This window comes from Filicampus tigris, chromosome 7, assembly GCF_054856515.1.
Source record: "Filicampus tigris isolate MCC_2025a chromosome 7, RoL_Ftig_1.0, whole genome shotgun sequence".
NCBI lineage: Eukaryota > Metazoa > Chordata > Actinopteri > Syngnathiformes > Syngnathidae > Filicampus > Filicampus tigris.
Window position 1 is genome coordinate 3,592,007 of NC_141223.1, and position 22,118 is coordinate 3,614,124.

The window sequence follows — 22,118 nt, forward strand, 5'->3', positions numbered from 1 at the left end:
GATGAACAAAAATATACAGTAGGTGTATAATGGATGGATGCAATCAATATTTTTCAAACAAAGTCACATTGGAACATTTCCTGTGGCACCCCTGATGATCTCTTAGAACACGAGTGTGTCATGGCACCCACATTGGGAATCAATGGGCCAGACAAGCAATGAGCATGCGTTTGCTTCATGCAGTGCCCGAAAAGGGATGAGACTTGTGGAAGGAAAACCCATGGGTGCTTCATCATGACATGCCTGCTCACAACGCCCTGAGCATCTGACAGTTCCTTGCCGAAATGAACATTGCCATACTGGAGTAAACTCCCGACTCACATGACCTGGCTCCAGCAATAACAGCTTAAAATGTTCTAGGATGTCTTTCAAGTAGACTAGACAGCTACTTAAAAAAATGTATCTGTAGCCAGATAATTCTATCTTATGTAACCTTTTGATGAAATGAAATCGAGTGAATTCAACATTTTTTTCAGTGTAACAGCAGTTACTATTTCTACATTTTGCCCACTGTGGGATTTGAACTATGACCCTCCGGTTCCAAAGCCCAAGTCCTTAAAGATTAGTAGTTAAGCATCAGTTTAGTGTAAATATCTGTCCAATTTTACCGTAATATGCATACTTCAATACTGTACTTGAAAATGAATTATTGGTGTAATCATGGGAAAGGGATCATAGTACCGGCAAATGGATGAATAGTGAAAAAACTTAAACTAAATACTTGGTTATGTATCCATTAGACATTTCAATTACATATGTCCATTGAGATGGTTTAAATTTTCCTTAACATAATACCTCATACTTGTACATTTTGACAATCATTTTTGTGTACACAAAAAAGAAAAAATGGCAATCATTTATTTCGAAGTTTCTAAACTAAGGAAGTGATCAACTCATTATTTTTGCACTTAACCTATATTTTGTCCACTCTCATCTAGGTCAATGTTTTTATTGAATTACATTTGTAAAAATGTAAACACAATGTAAAAAGAATGTTTTTTTTATTAACCGTAAAAAAAACAACAACAAACCATAAAAACAAAACTGTACATCGGCAGAGATGTCCCAAAGTCACAATAAGTATAGCCACAAATTTGTAACGTGTACATATTGTTGACAGTAGTGGCAACAGAGTGAGCGAGCATTGAGCATAGCTTAAAAACAACAATGTACCATCACTGGATGCATATAGATGGCAACATAATATTTTTGTTGTTGAAAAGGACAATTTTAAACTGCACCGGTGCACATGTTCTTAAAATGCAACACACACAATCATGCTGGGCATTCTAGGACCAAAAATCATGATTTTTACAGTCAAGAAAAGAATTATCGTTCCAGTACACACAATCAAACATTCAGTTTAACAACCAAAGGGACCGTGTAGTACATATTGTTAAAAACAATACAGTTTACAAAACCCCTTGAGAAGTTCCATGTTAATAACTCTCATAGTTTTACATCAGATTTCTGATGAAGATCGAAGACTACAGCCTAAGAAGCTAAATAAGAAGCTGGGGAGGGAGGAAAACAAAAGGGGAAATAAAACCGACACAAAGGCCAAAACTTTCCCTTCACAGAAGCCATGAAATTAAATGGCATTTGAGGAAAAAACATTTTAAATGCGTGTCTGCATTCATGTCCCCCCAAAATAGCAGTTGAAAACAGGATGTGCACTTGACAAAGAAGGAACAGGGAGCATGGGCAGGTAAGTTGGGGCAACACTAATCCTCGGTTTTATCCTCTTCGGTCTTACCCTCCTTTCCATCTTTTCCAGCCGCCTGCAAAAGGAGGACGAAATCCATGATCTTGCCACGTTGTTTTTTTGCCAATAAAAAACATCATCACTGAGGGCTAAACTTGTAGCTACCTCTTCAACTTTGGCCTCCCCATTTTCAGCGAGGTCCTCTTGTTTTTCATCCTGAGGTTCCTCTTTCTTCTCTTCTGGTTTGTCCTTAGCCGCATCCTTCACCTTTTGGTTCTTAGGTGCCTACAAAGTCAGGAATAAAGCAATTAGTAACTGTAAAGTCTCATCGGATAATTACACACTACGTACGTTCTTTGTTGGCTCTGGCTTAGTTTCTGTCTCTGGTTTAGTTTCTGTCTCTTTCTGTGAAACACATACACACAATGAATTGTCAAACCCATACCAACAGTGCACTATATTAGAGAGAAGCATAAAAGGAAAACTTACAGCTAACAATCGTCGAGACTTTCGCTTTGGCTGAAAGAGGACATCACATGTTAATGACAGAACATATACTTGACAACAAAATTAATTTTCATTAACATTTTCTTTTGCGCTGCTTTGAACAGCCATGACACGTATAGAAAATTGTCAAAGTCCCTGTGTAGTCTTTACTGGCATGAAATATGGGATATAGACTGTATCTCCCACTCATTATTAATAAACATTTCTATATATTGCTACACAAACACAATCAAAGACGAGCAACTAACAAATGCCAGACCATTGGCTTACACTAAGGATAAATTGCATCTCTGCCATTGCCACAGCAATCACAGATCGCCTACTTTAGTGGTCAATAATAATAACGGTCAACTAGCCAGGTTATCTCAACATGTGTTAGTACTAGCGTCACTGGTAACATTGCGACTGTTTAGAGCTGTTTTGAGTGATAATGCAAACTTTGTTGCACATCGTTGATGTCAAGCAGAGTCCTTGCATCTCTAAAACCATCACCTTGGGGGAAAACCCAGTAACGGCATGTTTGTTGAGCCATTAAATTGGAATTGTCAAAATAACAAGCCGTTTTCAACACCTAAGATAAAGTTTTCCAAGGGCTAAGTTAGAAAAAAAAAAATCTATTATCTTGTTTAACTTGTCACTTGCCATGAGTCCAAAACAAATGCAGACAAGAAATGTTGATCCATTTCGAGCCACTCGCTCCTCTTCTCCTATTTTTGCTGCATTTCTTCTTGGTGCGCTCACTTGCTTGCTATCACCGTTAGTCATCTTAATGAAGCCTTAACCATGCATTTGCCCTCCGATTGTTGTCTGACTACTGGTTGAGAAATTGCTTGAGGTATGTGGCAGAGCCCGCATTTTTGAATATAAATATTGCTGACTATCAGGTTAATTTAATCGTGACGGTCAAAATTGTGATCCCAAATAAAATTGTGTTTGGTTAATTGTGTAGACCTCCCGTTTACACCATCAAAATAAAAACATTCAATAATTTAGTTGAAATAGATGGCTCACAGAAAATACTGATTCAAGACAACGTTGCGCATGGTTCCAGAAATTACCTCTCTGGCTTCTGATGGGCTAAAATCATAGTTTCAGCTTCACCTGCTGTTTCGGCAAGAGCTTACTGCTTGTGGGGGAATTTCACATGAACATACAGTATTGTTGAAAACACCTGTTGTGTGGATAACTAAGATTGACGATTGTGTGTAATTGACTGATGATCAACCGTGTCTTGAAGAAACTGCTGCATACAGCAGAGGCATTGTTGATTCAGTCTCAGCTACAGAGTAGTTTGCGGATCAAAGAACCGGATCAGCTCCTCACAGGACCTTTATTCTGCTGGCATTGGATATGAGTTCAGAACAATCAGAGATTCTCCAATCCCTTTACAAATATCCATAGAATAAGAACTAATCAATTTATTATCGTGCACCTGATTCTGGAATTTCATACCGCATTGTTATTCTGACCTACAGTACTGTTCTTGTTTTTAATATTATTATAAGGCACGCTTGCTTTGCTTTGCTTTGCTTTGTGTCGTTTTCATTGTAGAGACTACTGGAACGGTTCCATACAGGACGATTAGTTCGGATCTAGCCTAGTCAAATAGTGGTTGGAGGGGTTTTTTTTGGGTGGAGAAGAGGGAGATCACACTTCAGTTTCACTATAGCATCTTTGGTAATGCCAGTGTGCCAAAAGGGAAGACACAATTCCCAGTGAAACAACAGCAGGGAAAATGTTCATTGGGTGTCAGTAACAGCGTTGAAATGGAAAGCCTTGACTACTAACCACCGCGCTTGCATCTGCTGGAGCCTCTGTGCCCTGTGAGTTAAGGAGGGAGAGAGAAATTATTAAAAGCAGGAACAACAAAAACTCCTACCCTCAAGTGGGCGTGTGATGCAAAAGGGGGGATGGGCACCTCTCCCTTCCCTCAAGTCATAACGACATTATGCAATGTTTTCTTAGTGGCAAATGCTCCAGCCTAATTAAACAGTCGAGATTAAATAGTTTTAGCAAGATGTTTTTTAAAAAGGAAGCGCCACATTTAACGCGCCCTTTCTACGACCCATCCACGGCGGTCTAAGAAATTAAAACCAACCAGCGAAAAAAAAGATCTTCGACGTGACTGTACAGGCTCTGCTTATGAAAAGGAGAGGCGTGTCTTTTTAAGGCTGCCATGGCGCTCGTAGGGAGAGGATGATGGTGACGCGCACACAAGCGATCTTTCTCCACGACGCGCGGCGTGCACGTCGAAATTTGTACTTATCGACAATTCATTAACGTGGCACTCGCTAGTGCTTGTTTTTTTTTTAACCAGCACAAATTCTGCCATGCAAACCACGTAAATGAGACGTTTGTGAACAACCTTTAGATACGTTCCCCCCAAATGGCAACCTGTGCCTCGACTGACGAAGGTTACACCCCTTTGTCTCCTTGCAGACTCCACTGTTCGTTTGCTAGTTTATACATTTCCAAAACAGCGCAATCAGATTACATTTAAAAACACACAACCACCACCAAGTAAAAAAATTAAAAATAAAAAAGGCGCCACTCAGCGTAACTGAAGAGGATCGACGACGCGGAAATACACATTTACTTAATCACTAAAAAAGGCACTCGCACGGAGATGCAGGAATAAATATCCAAGTTGGCTGTATGCGACATACCTTCGTTTTCCCCATTGTTGTCAAGCTTGTCGAGAGCCTTTGTCACTTATAAATAAGTCAGCACACACCACACCTTGAAGGTATTTACCTCCAAAACACTCTGCCTCGAACTTCAAATGAACGTCCGAGGAATACAAGAACTAGCCGAAAGCGGATTGGATATTCCGTTCAACGTGAATTCAGCCTTAGCCTATCGACAGAGCAGAAAACGTTATATCCCGCCCTCCTCTTGCACTAATTGGCTTAGAGGAGGAGGCAACATATTTTTGAACCATAGCAACTTACCTGTGTGGACAGGACCACACGCCACTCACCTTTGGGATATGTACTTATTTATACAACATGCATGTATCTATGTATCTATGTATCTATGTATGTATCTATGTATGTATCTATCTATCTATCTATCTATCTATCTATCTATCTATCTATCTATCTATCTATCAGTAAACTTTAGAGAAGATTATAATGTGCTATCCTATAGCTACATGTGAATCAACACTTTATGTGTATGGATTCAGGGGACCCCCACCCCCGCCCCCATCAATCTGAATCAGACTCAAAAGTAAAAATAAGTCCACGTAGGTTGATAGACAATAAAATAAAAATTCAGCGGGTTGTCGGTTAGTGGCAGTGAGTGAATTATCGTATTCGTACAGAAGATGGCAATGCACTCCAGCCTCTAAGTGGCGGTAATGCGCCCAAATAGAACAACCAGGAGTCTAAATTCGTTTGCGAAGAAGGAAAATCAGCAGTTAACATGGCGGCTGGTTATGCTTGGTTTCTTGTGCTGGGGTCGGTTTTTCTTTGTAATCTCATGAAAACGCTCTTGTCGAGCATTTCTTCGTTTGTAAGTATAGCTGTCGCCTAAATACAATATGCGGCCACGTATCTTCCTTGTCATCATGAAAAAATGCTTGTCAGAGTAACGGCCATGTTATGAATGTTTCTTTGCTTCCTTTGAAAATGAATGTCTCCAGCTCTCCAAGATGGTGCAAAAAGATGCTGAACAGGAGAATGAAATGAGGGCTGAAATCCAGGGGATGAAGAAAGAGCAGTCTTCGATTAGTATGATGGATGAGTTTGCCCGATATGCCCGGCTAGAGCGCAAAATAAACAAGATGACGGATAAGCTCAAAACACACGGTAACTGATGCTTTTCCACACCCTTCTTTACTCAACCACGTGGTTTTTAAAAAATAAACAATTACGTTCCTGGGATTGACTTTACTGTAATCTACTGGCACGTGGACAACCGTCGCTGATGCGTTTTCGGCCATTTATTGAACGGGACAAACATTCAAACACTACTGCAAACTCATGCCGAGACACTCACGCACAGATTACTGGATTTCCAACTCCTGATGTCACTCCCTATGCCACGCCCCCTAAAGGCATACCCCCAACATTAGCACACAACTGCTTGTCCACTAACAGACACCAGCACAGTATTAAAGACAGGTGTTTAAGAAATTGTTTTCTTCTCTTGACAGTAAAATCCAGGACTGCACAACAGGCCAAAATGAAATGGGTTGTCAACATTGTCTTTTACCTACTGCAGGTAGTTCAACCTGTTCATTCTAGACAGCAAAATAACTTTTTGAATTTTTATTTTTCACAATTGAGGTTTACTGAAGTCCAATTTGAATGCATGTAAAATGGTGGTGTTTGGCCTAACCTTGTGCATGTATTTTTGTTGCTTGTCAGGCTACTCTGATGATTTCTTTAATTTGGAAGTATTACTCTGACCCAGTGACAGTGGTTCCCAGTAAATGGATCGCCCCTGTTGAACGTCTTGTCGCTTTCCCAACTGGAGTCGCTGGTAATCATCTCACCAACAGCATTTGCATTGTTTTGAGTATTGATTCATTCAGTGGTGTATGCCATTCTGGACCATCGAGCAATCAAATCCTGACACAGATTTTTTGCTTTTCCAGGTGGAGTGGGAATTACATGCTGGTTGGTAGTTTGCAATAAGGTGGTAACGCTGGCTCTGCATGCCTTCAGCTAGAAACTGGACACGCAATTGTAAAATCACAGTCAATATGCTTGTTTATGTTAATCTACATGTGCTCCATCATTTGGCCTGTATTGACTGTTTTGCACTTTTGTTAGTACCGATAAGTTGATAATTTATTGTCCTGTGTATTTTTTTTTAAATTAACAAATTCTGAAAATCCTTTTAATAAAAACATCTTTAAAAAATGCCTTATTTTATTGAGACTATATATATATATATATATATATATATATATATATATAAAATCAGTAAATGTGATAAGGTTTTTGTATATTGGGTGTGAAAAGTATGGCTGCTGGTCACATACTTGAACTTCAATGCAGCCAACTGAGCATTCAAATTATCGGGTGTCTTGCAATATGTTGCATTAATCCATCTCTTTTTCCGTCTATCTGGTTAGTTAAATGTATGTATTATTTTTTCATTTAGTATTTTTTGCAAACAATTGGTTAATGGATTTAATGTAAATAAAAAAATCGCAATATATATAGTACAGATTTTATCCAAACGTTAAATATTATTAATACAATTTAAGAATGAGAATTATGTATTTGAAATATATTTTATCTACACAAACTTTTTTTTTTTTCCCCACCGCGTCTTTGAAAGTCTGGCATAGCCCATCTGCCCGTGTTAAAATGAAAAACAAATTTAGCGTCTTTCTTCGTCAACAACGTGGTCACGTGATATCACACCCATTTACGGCCGTTAGTGACATTTCGCCTCACTCTTTGTTTTGACTTAATGACACCATAAAGGCTCGAGTCGGGTTCGGGGTCGAGCATTCAAGTTTGAAGTGCGGCAGCTTCGACGGTGTGTAAAGTAGGTAGTCGTTGTCTTATCTACTTCGTACTTCAAGGAGGTGATGAGTGTGAACCAGCCGGACTTGGCACCGAAGACGAAGGGGAAAGGTAATGCTGTAATGTGCAATGGGAAGGCATCTCCGACGTGCTCTCTGCCTGCAGTCTTCACAGGGCCTACCAAGTATCTTGCACACAAATCCTTAGAGGACAAGCTGGTTCCGTATAGAAAGAGTGGAGGTATTTCATATGGCCACACGCCGTTTTGGAATTTCAGCATCCAGTGTCAATGCTATCCATAATAAACCATTCATTTTAGATTACAAACTGAAGTTGCCTCCGATCAACGAGAACCCAGAGACCTACGAACTGTCAACAAACCTCAACATTAAAAATCTCAAGCGACAAAATGGTGACCTACAGCTGCAGTTGGTCGTATTCAAGACGCAGTCCAAAGTGATGAAGAATGTCATACACCGCCACACGGTGGCAGTGCAGGAATACCAACGATTAGAAGGCAATTTATCTCAGGTTGGTGACATCCATTTAGCACAATATCTCCCCCACCCCCTTTAATTCTCTCGCACTTTGGAGCATTATTATTTTTGTAAAGCTAAAAAGAGGATTGTCGCTGTAAATATGAAAAAGATATGATCACTAAAACGCAATTTTGGAAAAAGTGACTGTGTTTTTTGTCAGTCCAGAAGTGGGGGACAATTTTGGGACCAACATTTCGGAAAAATGAAAAAAAAAAAAATGTTTTCGAAGTTTTCAAGAAAAACGGGTATTAATTTGATTTGTCTCGCTCAACCATTAACGGCTGCACTTTTTGTACAGTAATTTTGTATTACGCTAGCAATATGAGAAAAAATTTGGGTAATATGACTTTTTCTGATATGAGTAACTGATTGGCATTGATATTAGTGACACATTGCATCCGACTGAAAACATTGTAAACCATATGGAAACTAGAGAGGATTTATAGAGGCTTGTGAAAGTATTCAACCCCCTTGAACTTTTTGACTTTTTGCCATATTTCAGGCTTCAAACATGAAGTTATGAAGTGGAATGAAATGATTTCTAAAAGAAGTTTAAAATATCTTAGGAATTTCTTTCCACTTCACAAATGAGTCATACGTAGTGTTGATTCTTAACAAAAAAAAGTGCACTTTTGTCTATGTTTGAAGCCTGATATGTGGCAAAAGTTCCAAAAGTTTTAAGAGGGCCGAATACTTTCGCAAGCCACTGTACCTTAGACCTGACACTTTGTATGATTCCACTCAAAAACGCACCTTTCCTCAGAATAATACATCTGCTCTCTAGATACAAGAACAGCACATCAATGAGGTCAAGGCCATGCGCAAGTTGCTCGGCAAGACACGCTCCAGCTGCGACACGCTGGCAAAGAAGTTGCACGACTCCGAGAAGGAGTTGTTGGACTCAAAAGACAAGATCCTGCAGCTGGAATCGCAGATCTTCCATAATCCCACCATGCTGGAAAAGGAAGAGCTCAGCCGCAGGTTGGATGAGGCTAGCGTAAATCTGAAGGAGAAAAACAAGCGGATATGGGTATGTTTAGGAGCAGCATGGCTCAGGAGGTAGAGTACCAGACTGTATGTCAGCGCTATAGAATGTGTGTGATGGGCAGAAGAGCTGTAAATTGCTTAACTTGATATTAGTACGATGTGAATGTCCACAGTAATCCAGGATCAGATCCTTTTATTGGACAAGGAAGGGGAACATGTCATCAAGTATTCGCCATGTGGTTGATGATGATGTCACTCGATTTGTTAAGTGTAGAGTTAACTACAAAGTATTGGAACGGTAAGGGTAGTTCCTTTTTTTTTTTGTGGCTTCAAACAAAAGGTGTTCCGTCCTGAGCGTTTTAACTCATCTAGATGTAAATACCATGAAATAAAATACAACAATATTAGGGATGGATCGATTATCGGCCGGTCCGATATTTGCCTTTTTGACGAATATCGACATCTGCCTTTTTTAAAACTCTGCTGGCCGATAATAAATACATTTAAAACTGTGGAAATCACAACAAAGATATGTGAAAGTTTAACATTTCTGTCATTTTCAAATTTTCATTTACTGTAGAAAACTACATGGAGCTATTGTTTATAACAGAGATGTATACTGTCAAAAAGTTCTAATAATGATTAAAAAAAAAAATCACCATTATGCAAACCTGAAACATTGTTCAATAAACATGCTTAAAGACGTTACACCAAAGTTAAGTACAGTTTTCTTTAGATTGTGATGCCAATATTTTCCTTTTCACTGAAAATGAATATCGGCTCCAAATATCGGTTATCGGCCTCCTTGACTACTAATAATCGGTATCGGTATCGGCCCTGATAAAAGCATATCTCAACAATATACAACAATAATAAAGGAATTGACCTTGCCATTCCAATACTTACTGAGGAGGCTGTACATGCTTACTTAAATTCTGTGGATGTTGGATTTAGATTTTTTTTTTCTAGATTTAGATTTTTTTTTTTTTTTTTTGTCCAGTCAGATGTCAACCTCTATTTACTGCTATGCCACTAATCTGCCCAATGCTTTCAGAATCGATATAGCTGGCTGCTGTAAGTTTAAGTCTAAGCAATGGATCTGTTGTTTGAACCAGTCAGATTTAAAAGTTGCTTTCGCCTATATTAATTAAACTAAAAAAAAAAAATTATATTTTAAATAATAACATTAAATCATAATTAATGCATGAAAGGGTCAAAAATATTTTTTAAAATTTACATTAATTAATATAGGCGAAAGCAACTTTTAAATAGCTGTCCACTGTAGTGACCACTATGCATGAAAGGGTTAATATATTCACTTAGCGTTTGATAATTTGTTCTAGGAGTTAGAGAGGAACAACAAGTTGCTTCAAAGCACGCTCCATCGCCACATAGCGGGAGAGCAAAAAAAGCTGTCCAAGACCAACGATGTGTTCTACTGTCTGCAAGCACGAGTTTATGAGTTAACCAAAGAAATTCAAGTAAGTTAAAACCAGTTGTGCACATAACCACATTTATTGTGGATATGTGTCATTTCAGACCCGCCCGCCACTGTGAACATTCATTTTGGGGAATATACGGCACAATTGAAATCATGCGATATTGACGTCATTTTATTCAAACAGGAACGAAAGAAAGAAATGCAGCAGCACAACATACCTGCTCTACGATTCGAAGATTCCACAAACAAAAAAGGTACAAGCATCTTAGCGCATCTCCACTTGGCTGGTGGAATTAGTTGCGACTGACATGTGAGACTCATTTTTGATTTGCAGAAACATCTAACAAGATGGTCCAGACCGATGAAATGGCCACTTCAACGAGCGCATATGAGAGTTCGGTCAAGTCGGACTCTCATGAGCTGGACGATGAGCTGCAACAATGGCTGAGATCGACCAGCGCGGTATGTGATTCAAGTAACACTGGATAATTATTATATCGTGTTTCATTTAACCCTCTGCAATTGTCCGGTCATTTGTGCGGAGAATAGCTTAGAATGCTGATTGTTGTTGAATGTGTTCCAGGATAACGTACAAGGGGGATCTTTAGCAGTTAAATACCATAAGACTAAGAGGAATGTGAAGCATGCAAAGGAATTTACAGGTAAGCCACTCATGTTACCAGTCATAAATCCACCCCGGCAGATTTGCTACTGTTGGAATAAATATATAAACGTACTCCCCAAAAAGTTGGTCGAAGTTGGTAGACGGAAACACTAACGGACGCCCATTTAAAACGATAGGCGGACTGCCTTATAAGCGATGACTATTTGATCAAGCCGGACAAAAATGCGGACGGCGGAAGGCGATGAACGGATTGCGAAATTTTAGAAAAATGCCCAGCGCTGTCAAATAGTGACTGGGGCAATGATTTACTAGGCTAATCAGAATATCAGGTACGTGTTAGATTGGAGGCCTTTATTTAAATAAAAAAAAAAAAAAATGCTTGTGTAAGGACTGCTGTTTGTGTGGTTGTTTGATTGAAATGATCGGGTCCAATACCAACAACAAAGTCAACCACTTCAATCAAACCCAATTCCGATTAAATCATGTCAGCCAGAGGTGGTCCTAAGTGCACCAAAATTCAACTTTTTTTCCCCCCCCCGTTTTGCCCTTGAAATATTTGTAAAATAACCCCTCCCTCAAAACCTTTTCAGACTTTAAGGAAATCTCAGATCACCAGATGGCAGGAGACTATAGCGAAAGAAACGAGGTAACAGATGCGTCACAGGAGTCCATGGGAGAGGAGCAGGATGAGGATTGGCTACGCAAACAAAAATGTCCAGGCTCTTGCAGATTTGCTCAGGCGATCGTCACAACGCCACCTCAACAAAAGGGACACAAACGCAGCCCGCGTCACCGTAAGTACGTGTTCAGCCCGGTGACTACAAATCTGCACTTGGGGAAACCGGCCTACAGCGGGTTGGACCGGAAGTCAATTGAGAGTCAGACTCATAGACGAGCACCAACACGGAAATCGGAAGGCGATGCAGAAGAGGAAGACGATGCGCCGCCATATGACTACCTGACTCCCCGACCTGATCTGCGCCCGTCTACCTCAAATTTTGTTGACAGTTTTGAGTCCCCTGGGAGCACACATTCATGGAGATGATACTTTTTTTTTTTGTTTGTTTTTTTTTGGACCAGTGTTGCCAACTCCTCGGTAAGGAAAGTCGCTATTGGCTCGCCTGATTTTAACGGCAACCACCGCGATTGACTTTTTTTCTTTTTTTTTTTTTTTTTTTTTGGCGTTTGGATTTGATCAAATCCAAAGCAGACTGATGTCATGTTTCATCATATCTGAATATGTCGGCATGACAACTCAACACATTGTTCTTGTTGGTTCAGTGGGATAGCACACCTAATTTTCACCAAATGTTTTTGTATAAATGTGCCTGGAAAGTAAAATAAAACTTAAAAAACCTCATTTGTTATATTTTGCAAAACGTCAGCTAACGTTTTGTAGACTGCAGCTGAGTTAGCATCCAATGCGATTAACTCCACGGGCTCTTATATTTGTTCGACAAATATTTGTGCCAGTGTAAGCCTTGTTTGGGAATTTGGGCGTTTTCTTTGACACAAGCCCGGCGCACCTGACAATTTGTTGCCTCAGAGTAGACTCAACTTGACGCCTGCTGGAACTAGGTCGAAGTCTACGCTTGTGTAAAATTACATGTCTAACCTGGCTATAGCCTGCCCATGCAAATATTTACATCACTGTGGACCAGACCTATGTTTGGCATGAATAAAGAGCCTTAGCATGTTTTGCTTTTTCTTGGGCTTTTTGTGACACTAGCACAGAATGATGGCAAAGGGTGAATGTGTGATAACCCTAGGAAATCTGAAATGAAAAATTGCAACAAGATGTCTGGTTTCCCACTTACAAGATGAAAAACAAAATGCTCAATTACATCTAATCTCATATTACAATATTACATTATATACATTATATCATTATTACAATACCTAAATACAACATTTGTTCCGATTCAGGTGGCACACACTGCATACTATTTACGGTAGTTCTCGGCAAGTACCTCAGGTGTCTTCAAAGACTGAGTTGTACTTTATGTAATTTTCAGCTTTATTTAACGAGTTCCTAAATGTATCCAATTATGAATGTATTATAGAAAGTAGGATGTCAAAATGTTCTTATAAATATTGCAAGTACGCATGAGCATTTACAGGGTTTTTGGGCCTCCATGAAACATAAGCCCTGCGCCCCTTATGTGAATTAATAGATGAAGGGGAGCGAGGCATGCCATTGCAACTCAATAATCTAGGATTTATTTCAAATTAGTATCACTAAAATTGATGACTATGCCCAAAACGTTGCCTCTGACCCACCCTCTGCCCTCCCGGGCCCACAGATCACATCTAGGACCACTTTTAACAATCATGCCAATTACAAATGTATCATGTCGTTTATGAAAAAGAGTGAAAAAAAATTGGGAGGTACGGCTTTAGGGTGAAATTTCAATGAATCGATTCGAATAGAAAATGCACTAACTTTTACAGATGAACTTTAAACGTTTGAATGCACATATCGAACAGGTACGTACAATTAACAACAGAACACTCAGTGGCCACTTCCCTCTGAGATCATGTTTGAAGCCTCGCACCGGCGAGGCATTGGTAATCAAATTATTAGGTGTTTTCTTGGGCTCACGATGTTAAAAAAAAATAACTAAAAAGTGCAGAAACGTTGAGCAGCTAGACATGTGCAGGAAACTTGAAGTTAATTCCACCGGCATAGCGTATAGGTTAATCTCGAAAATTCCCCCCAAAATTAATGTTTAGAACAAAAAATAACATCAAGTAACCCTTGGAGCATTACTGAATTATCAAGAGAGAGTGCGTTGTAGCCGCGCCCACCCGCCAACTGTTGACATCATACCACTTGTATGATGTCGCCCGCGTCGTCCACCTGTAATAAGAATAGGCGTCGTCTGTATCTGTGCTCTGATATGAGGTGACAACCGATTACGTCATGAAAAGCCACACTGAAGTCGGATTGGGAGCTTCACAGCCATGTAACGTTAGCCGTAGATTTTCGTTGGCGTCTGGCCGCCTCTCTCGTGTCTGCGTTGAATTTGTTGCAATATGCGTCTTTAGAAGGGGAGGAAAAAAAAAAAAAAAAAAAAAAAAAAGCTGCTGCAAGGGAGCGATGAGCGTGAACCAGCGGGATTTTGTACCGAGGTCAGGGGGTGAGGGCGATGCTGCAAGGTGCATCAGAGACCCATCCCAAACATGCTCTCTGCCCAGACTCCTCACCGGCCAACGCTCGTTGCAAACTAAGTCATATGCATACAAAGGCCAAGAGGACAAACTGAATCCTTACAGGCGAAGTGAAGGTATTCAAACACGGCGCGCTTGGCGGCTATCACTCTGTACACGTCGTTAACTTTACCGTGTAAACAACTCCTGTAATCCCGTTTAGCCTCGAAGCTGAAGTTGCCGCCAATCAGGGAGGCCACAAAATTGAGGGAGCTGTCTGCAAACAACATTAAGGAGCTTAAGAACCAGAATTATGTGCTGCAACAGCAACTGAAAGATTCCAAGACTGAGAACAAACTATTGAAGAACGTCCTGCATCGCCACACGGTTGCGCTGCAGCAATACCAAGATTTGGATGGGAGTATTGCTCAGGTGGGTGCCGTTTTCTACATGCGCACGTAATTGGATGCTCGGGACCGACCCCAGCACAGAACACCATGCGACGGAGATGGCAAGCGTACTTACACTCTGCATTTAAAAAAAAAATGGAGGCACCTTCCTTCTGGTTTTCTCGCTAAAAGCTGTCTTGTGCTAATTAGCAGCCCGCGCTCACGTTGACATGAGGAGGTAACGAGAACCGGGGGAAAATGCCCAAAGCTGACTATTAAGAAATTAAATAAAATCGTCCACTGATAGTGTAGTGCACTAAAGGTTAAACTCAAGGCACGGGGCCCAGATCTGGCCTGCCACATTATTTGATGTGGCCCGCCAAAGCTAATGCCTTGCCTCAATGTTTCTTGCTGAAATCCGCAAATTGCATTCACATTTAAAATGTTGAGATATTGCAATTTTGTGACCAATTCCCATTTTAAAATCATATATTTAAAAAAAAAAACAAAACAAAAAAACAGTTTTTATTAGCCTCTAATTTCAAAACTAGCTATTCGTCAATTTGTTGTGTATATGTATTTATTTGAGTTCACGGTCATATCGGCAAGTCAGTTTCAAATATGCAGATGCATTCATTGTGGTCATCTCCTTGGATTTTCTTTTTTTTTTTTTTTTTTTTAGATACAAGACCAGCACAGAAACGAAGTGAAAGCTTTGCGGAAGTTGCTCGCTGAGACACGCTCCAGCCGCGATAAGCTGGCCAGGAAGCTGCAATGCACAGAGCGGGAGCTGTTGGACTGCAAAGACAGAATCAGTCACCTCCAGTGGAGGGTCAACCGGAACCCCAACCTGCTGGAGAAGGAGGAACTCACCCGCAGGCTCAGTGAGTTCACCATACAGCTGGAGGAGAAAGACAGGAGGATACAGGTACGTTTTAGGAGCAACATGGCTCGGGGGCGGGATACATGCACCGCCTGCCGCAACATTAGGTACGCCTGGACTATCTAATAAGATCCCCTTCTGTAGCTGTGTGCCTTTCCAATGATATCGCTTTCATTGATTTGCTTTCGTAACTTTTCCCCCGACATTTTTGAGAGTATCTGTTATTTATTAGCAGTACATTATATCATATTGAGCTAACATCATGCTAAATTGACTAATTATCATACACGGCTAAAGTGTTTGTTCAATAAGTATTTTTTTTGTACAATCCTGTGCCAAAGTTTCAGGACACAATTCGATTAGTCGACATATTGTGTGTTTACTAGAATGTAACTCGAATGTTTTTAATTTTGTTTCCAAAACGCTCGCTGATGAAGTAGGTCTCTTTTCTACACGGTGTGGTGTGAAAAAAAAAAATGTAGGCGATTGCATTTTTAACGACTAAGCATCGTTATCGTTGTATTTGGCTACCTCCTGTATTTTATTAGATTATGCGGGTGTACCTAATGTTTGGGCCAGTGAGCGGAGCATTGTTCAAACAACTGCCGCTGAGTGTATCAAAATGTCCTTCAACTTGATTCTGAACCCTTTTTTTTTTTTTTTTTGTTCTCTTCAGTGGGGTACCACCATACATGTCTACATCTATCACTGTCTGAATGTCAAACTGCAGACTTGGGGGCATTTTACCAAAATTTCCTGGTTTGTTTATACACTTGCGTCTGCAGCCGAGGTGCCCTTCCGTCTCTTTTTCTGGCCGAACCGAATCGTAATCGCCTATAGGCCGGTCCGCCTATTTTGAATTTAACTTTAGGGTTTCCGTCTACCCACTAGCAGGGCTGGGTGATATTTTAACCCAAAGGATAAGCGGTTTGGATAACGGATGGATGGACTCACCGTGGCAATGGAAGCCTCCACGCCGCCGCCGGACTAAACGCGCCTCCTTTTAGGACCCAGAAGCTGTCAAAAAGCCTCGGCTGCGGCCAATCGGAGACAGAAGCCTCGCCGCGAAAATAGACGATTACATAGATGGGAAAAATGGGCTTCCAACTACGCTTAGTCGGACAATTTTTCAAAGTTTCCCGTCGATGGTTTATCGCCTAAAAAATGAGATAGGATGTTTTTGTTAAGCGGTAATAGATGCAAGCTATAATAGAATTCCTGGTGAGTGTAAATGATAATCTAAAAAGAGATGGTTGTCCGATTTCGTTTTTTTCCTTATTTTTCCTCGTTATGCATTGTAGTTCTTGGAGAAGAGTAACATGTTGCTTCAAGGCTCACTCAATCGCCAGGTAGCAACAGAATACAAAAAGATGTCCAAGACCAATGAGATGTCTCTCGGGCTACAAAGCACAGTTTGTGAATTATCCAAGAAAACTCAAGTAAGTTGAAAGAAGTCTGTCGGTGTCTGCTTTCATTACTGATAACGTTAATTCGTCACACAGTATTGATTTGTATGACTCTCTTTTATTCCTTTATATTCAACCAGGACAAAACAAGAGAAGCAGAGACAAATAATATCAATACGATCCGATCACGAAAACATGGAAGAAAAGGTCCAGCTCCATAAAGTTTTTGTCATCTCGTTTGTTGGCCGTGTTATTGGACACATATTTGTGCTTTGCAGCCAAACAAAGCAAGATGGTGCAGACGGAGGAATTGGCCTCGACAACCAGCGAGACCGACAGTCGGATCAAGTCGGACCTCTCCGAGACTGACGAAAAGCTCCAAAGGTGGAGGAGCCCTGACAGCTCGGTACGTCATTTACGTATTGGGGCTCATTATTTTACGTATATTCATAACAACAAGTGTGTCAAGTCATATCAAGAAAGTAATCATGAAGGTGCTGATTGTGTTTTCCAGGATTATGCACCACACACGTCTCATTCGGATGAACAAAGGAGACAGAGGAACCAGAGGCATTCGGATAAAAAATCAGGTGAGCCACTTAGTATCGCACTGGTCCAAATAAATGTCGTCTGTTTATTATTCTTTCCCCGTTACATATTGGTTGAAACCTGTACTGGTTAAAGATCAAAATATTGCACGGTGTTCATAATGGGGCTTTCGTGAATTAAGAGTGATTAATAGGGATGTAACGATTCACTCAAGCCCCGATTCGATTTTCCATTTTCAGTTCCCGATTTTCCGGCTCTGCAACCATCCACAAACGCAATACGCAATGATGTTCGGTGCGAGCGCATAATTTGATCTCCGCAATCGAAATGTGCTATGCATCTGGAATGAAAAAACGTTTCAAGAAATCATTTTCCAGACGAATTTAATCAACCCGATTTCCCAAGTTATCGAATCGATTAATCGATTGATGTGGGCAAATCGATTTTTTAATCGATGTTCGATTAAGCGTTACATCCCTAGTGATTATTATTAATAATAATGACAATACATTTACATTCACCAGTGCCTTTATAAGCACTCAAGTTCACTGCACACAATTAAAAACATTAAAAACTGTGACAGTGAACAGATAAAACATTAGGTATAAGCAAAGTGAGCATCGGTCAAATAAATAATAACAAATAACAACAAATGACCTCCATGAAAGGTAAATGGGTGAAAACTGTTCAAAAATGGAACAATGAATTCAGTATGCATTTTTATCAGATTGTGATAAATAATTGTGGTATTATAACAGATGTCATTTTAAACATGGCCAATTTTGAAAAGCTCACAAACACAAGTGAACTGACAAAAATCCATTTGTCAGTTTCAGCCGGCGGGGACACCCATTATCACCAAGAGGAGAGACGGGACTCGTCGGAAGATACGCAGGAGTCGGAGGAGGGTGAGGAGGAAGAGGATGAGGGGCAGGAGAAGAGCAAGGATGGAGATGACGACGACGAGGAGGCAGGGGAGCAGGGGGAACGGGAGAATGAGGATCGAGAAGAGGGTGGGAGGTCACAAGGGAACAACCGAGACGAGAAGGGGGAAAAGGAGGAGCATGATGATGATTATGAGGATGAGGGAATGGAACAAAACGAGGAGGAGGAAACGGAGGAAACCGAAGGAAAAGGACAAAAGTCGGAGGACACGAGGTTAGAGGAGACACTTGATGATACGATAGGGGAAGGTGAGGAGGAGGAGGAGGAGGAGGAGGAGGAGGAGGACTGGGACTATGAGGAAGAAGAGCAGAAGGAGGACAACATGGAGGAGGAGGAAGAGGAGGAGGAGACTGACGAGAAGGTGTGTGGGGAGGACGATCCGCCGGAGACGAAGAGCAACGAGGAGGAGGAGGAGGAGGAGAAAAAGAAGAAGAGGAAGAAGAAGAAAGAGAAGAGCGAGGGTGAGGAGGAGGACGAGAAGAAGAAGAAGAAGAAAAAGAAGAAGGAGGAGGAGGAGGAGGAAGAAAGGGCAGGAGAGCAAGAGGAGGTGGAAGAGGAACAGGCAAAGGAGATTGAGGTAGAAGAAGTGGAGGAGAACATTGAGCTCGGGGAGAAGGTGGAGGAAGCGGTAGAGGAGAGGGAAGAGGTCGCGGAGAGGGAAGGCGAGGGCGAGAGGGAAGCGGAGGAGGCGAGGGAGGAGGAAGAGGAGCGGGAAGAGGAAGAGGAGAGGGAAGAGGAGGTCGAGGAGAAGGCGGCGGTGGAGGACGAGGAAGAGGAAGAGGATGAGGCGGTGGTGATTGTGGAGGAGGTGAAACAGCAAGAAAAAAGGAAGGAGAAAGGAGACCAGAAAGACATTCGGACATACCAAAAATGCTCTTTGTCGTGCCTTCTCAACGAGCCCAAGGCGGCAGCGCCGCGCGAAGCCAAACGCTGCTCGCGGCCCAAGAACCGCCGCAAGTACAACTTCACCCCAGTTACGAAGAACCTGCACCTGGGCAAGCCGGCCTACAGCGGCGTGCACCTGAGGTATCACAAAGGCTCCAACGTGCCGGTCAAAGAGGAAACGCTCTACTGTCGCAATCGCCGACGCTCCGCCGCAATAGTCGAAGACATCTATCTGAGCGACGAGCAGACCAGCCAACCGGATGCCGCCAGCGACAGCTCGGATTTGGATTTAAAACAAAATGACGCCCCTTCATGGACTTAGAGCAACAGTGACGGACTATCCTAGAACTCTTTATTTGTTTTTATTGATTTATTTATTTTTTTTTCCTGCCCTGGCTCTCCATTGAGTTGTGTCGGCGGTCAACTTGCAATTCAGTTGCTCCAACTACCTTGTGCCCAGTTGCGTCCGTTGCTTTTTACCGGGATGTGTAAAAAACACTTGAGGGCACAAGAAGTTTTATTGTACATATGTATATTGGGACTTCATTCGTGAACTTCCCGGTTTGTTTGAGTGCAGGATAATGCAAAAAAAAAACAAAAAAAACGACCTAACTAATTTCAATGAAACTGTGGAGAGGTATGACATGGACCAGGGAAGCGAGTCACTTTGTAATTCTTCGGCGCCGGAGTGGAAAGCTCCAAATGAGTAGCGTTATTCACGTGTTGATTTGGATGGTGACAAATCGTGCGACCTTTTGCTTTCGCCGAGCAAGCCTTCTTGTGGCGGGTGACGGCATACTCTCAACGCTGCTGAGAAAATTGATTTATTGCGTGCCGTTCGTTACCTTGAATTGTCATCATTAGAGTAAATATTAAAAAAAAAAAACAACTTCCAGGCCATAATTATATAACCAATCAAATGAAAAATAATAAATACAGTCACCTCCTGTTTATTGTGGTGGATGTTTTCCAACCTACCTGCGATGTAAAAAACAAATAGTTTTTTTAAAAAACACTTAAACCTATTAAAAACACTTTAATTAAATTATTCCTTGCTGCTTGTTCTCAGTCTTGCTGTCAAGAAATGGGAGATGTGTATGTTTGTTTGAGGAAAACAGGGAAAAGAAAAGACTCTCTTGCACACTTCTCCAAGTAAGAGGTAAAGCGTGCTTGCTTCAAGCTGCTTATTTGTCACTCCCAGTTGAAGTTCACTGTAATAGAAAATTAAACAATTGTTTAAATATACAAAAATAACCATCGCTAGATTTATCCGATTGCTGTCTGTATTACATGTTTTTCATTTGATTGGTTGCAAAAGGCAAAGTACTAATGCAAATAAGCATCAAAGTTACGGTCATCGTAAAACTTGGAACGGCTTCTAAGAGAACACACTCGGAGATAGCAACACGTGCAAAAAAAGTCGCACATTACCCGCAGGCAGAGAGAATATATCGTCGCTGTCCCGTGAAAAACACGCATGTCCAATTTTGTCATTTTGGGGAAAATTTCACATTGATATGGTAGAACTACAATGAAGACGCGCGATTTGGACTTTGCTGTAAAAAAAAATAAATGTGTATATATATATATATATATGTATATATATAAAAAGTCTGCAATATATTGGGGGTGTGAAAGGTGAACCGCGATTTAGCGGGGGTTTGTTGAAGGGCGGCCGGTGACTCACCATGTACTCAAACTAGCTCAGTGCGAGCCGTTTTAAGATGAAAATCAAGCTGGCCAAAGGCATAAGTGAATTCAGCACCTCCAAGAGCAATTGAAAGAGAACAGCCTAGAGTACTAATGAACAGAGAAACAAAAATGTTTGTATTGAGGTAGTTTTATTTTTTTAAAGATGACTTAAACTTTTGCACATTTTTTACCTAGTTATTTGCCAATTATTTGCTTGAAATTTTATTTAATCATCTGTTTTTGTACATTTGAGGTTGCATTTATAAAAATATGATTGTATTTATGGTTTCACTTTGTTCATGTAGTACAAATTATTTTTGCACATTGCTGTTGCGGGTTTTGGGAAACAAAAATAAAGCAAAGGACACTTTTACAATAATTTCATAGCATGCTGATTTATTTTTGTTATTTCTAGCAGTCAGCCAGCCAAATATATTTTTCAAGAATATGTTCCCAGCAGGCCCACTAGTTAAAACACGGCTTGTGGAACATAAGTTAAAGCAGCAAAATGCACTCGTTTTTTGCCATCTCTGGGGGCGGCCATTTTGTCTTCTGTCGACTGAAAATGACACCACAACTACTCACAACGACCAATCACGGCTCAGATTCAGAAAACGGGTCAGCCGTGATTGGTCGTTGTGATCAGCTCACGGGTTACGTAAAAACCAATCACAGCTGACCTGTTTTCTGAAGCTGAGCTATGATTGGTCGTTACCTGAGCCCTGAGTTGTGATGTCATTTTCAGTCTAAAGAAGTGACAAAATGAGCGCCCCCTGAGATAGCTAAAAAGGGGTGGATTTTCCTGCTTAACATATTGCACAAGCGCAATATTAATAAGAATGCCGTGTTTCAACTAGTGGGCATGCTGGGAACATATTCTTTAAAAAAAAATAAATGTCTGGGCTGATTTCCTCTTTAACTTACAAGTA

At 40.9% G+C, this 22,118-nt stretch overlaps 4 protein-coding genes across 5 annotated transcripts; 3 read left to right on the forward strand and 1 right to left on the reverse strand.

The window, feature by feature from the left end:
- Window positions 1–984: 984 nt before the first annotated feature.
- Window positions 985–5,036, reverse strand: hmgn1a (high mobility group nucleosome binding domain 1a). The gene is made up of 6 exons (XM_086036873.1): window positions 4,879–5,036; window positions 4,001–4,033; window positions 2,195–2,224; window positions 2,057–2,110; window positions 1,871–1,990; window positions 985–1,781 (listed from the first exon to the last, which is right to left on the reverse strand). The coding sequence occupies exons 1-6, from the start codon at window positions 4,891–4,893 to the stop codon at window positions 1,725–1,727; spliced, it is 309 nt and encodes a 102-aa protein (XP_085892999.1). The 5' UTR covers window positions 4,894–5,036; the 3' UTR covers window positions 985–1,724.
- A 526-nt stretch (window positions 5,037–5,562) lies between these two features.
- get1 (guided entry of tail-anchored proteins factor 1) lies at window positions 5,563–7,031 on the forward strand. Its single transcript, XM_086036705.1, has 5 exons — window positions 5,563–5,728; window positions 5,859–6,024; window positions 6,372–6,439; window positions 6,586–6,700; window positions 6,816–7,031. Exons 1-5 carry the CDS (start codon window positions 5,639–5,641, stop codon window positions 6,887–6,889), a joined length of 513 nt encoding a protein of 170 aa, XP_085892831.1. The 5' UTR covers window positions 5,563–5,638; the 3' UTR covers window positions 6,890–7,031.
- A 183-nt stretch (window positions 7,032–7,214) lies between these two features.
- Window positions 7,215–12,986, forward strand: LOC147144443 (lebercilin-like). The gene is made up of 8 exons (XM_086036704.1): window positions 7,215–7,938; window positions 8,018–8,229; window positions 9,022–9,267; window positions 10,568–10,705; window positions 10,850–10,919; window positions 11,000–11,127; window positions 11,249–11,327; window positions 11,881–12,986. Exons 1-8 carry the CDS (start codon window positions 7,764–7,766, stop codon window positions 12,333–12,335), a joined length of 1,503 nt encoding a protein of 500 aa, XP_085892830.1. The 5' UTR covers window positions 7,215–7,763; the 3' UTR covers window positions 12,336–12,986.
- Window positions 12,987–14,149: 1,163 nt separating this feature from the next.
- LOC147144444 (uncharacterized) lies at window positions 14,150–21,531 on the forward strand. 2 transcript variants are annotated; one of them, XM_086035945.1, is made up of 8 exons: window positions 14,150–14,577; window positions 14,664–14,872; window positions 15,512–15,757; window positions 17,014–17,151; window positions 17,259–17,325; window positions 17,397–17,524; window positions 17,633–17,708; window positions 18,498–21,531. In XM_086035945.1, exons 1-8 carry the CDS (start codon window positions 14,214–14,216, stop codon window positions 19,817–19,819), a joined length of 2,550 nt encoding a protein of 849 aa, XP_085892071.1. In that variant the 5' UTR covers window positions 14,150–14,213; the 3' UTR covers window positions 19,820–21,531. The 2 variants fall into 2 exon arrangements, with proteins under 2 accessions (XP_085892071.1, XP_085892072.1); XM_086035946.1 differs by having other exon boundaries at window positions 17,062–17,151.
- Window positions 21,532–22,118: the final 587 nt, after the last annotated feature.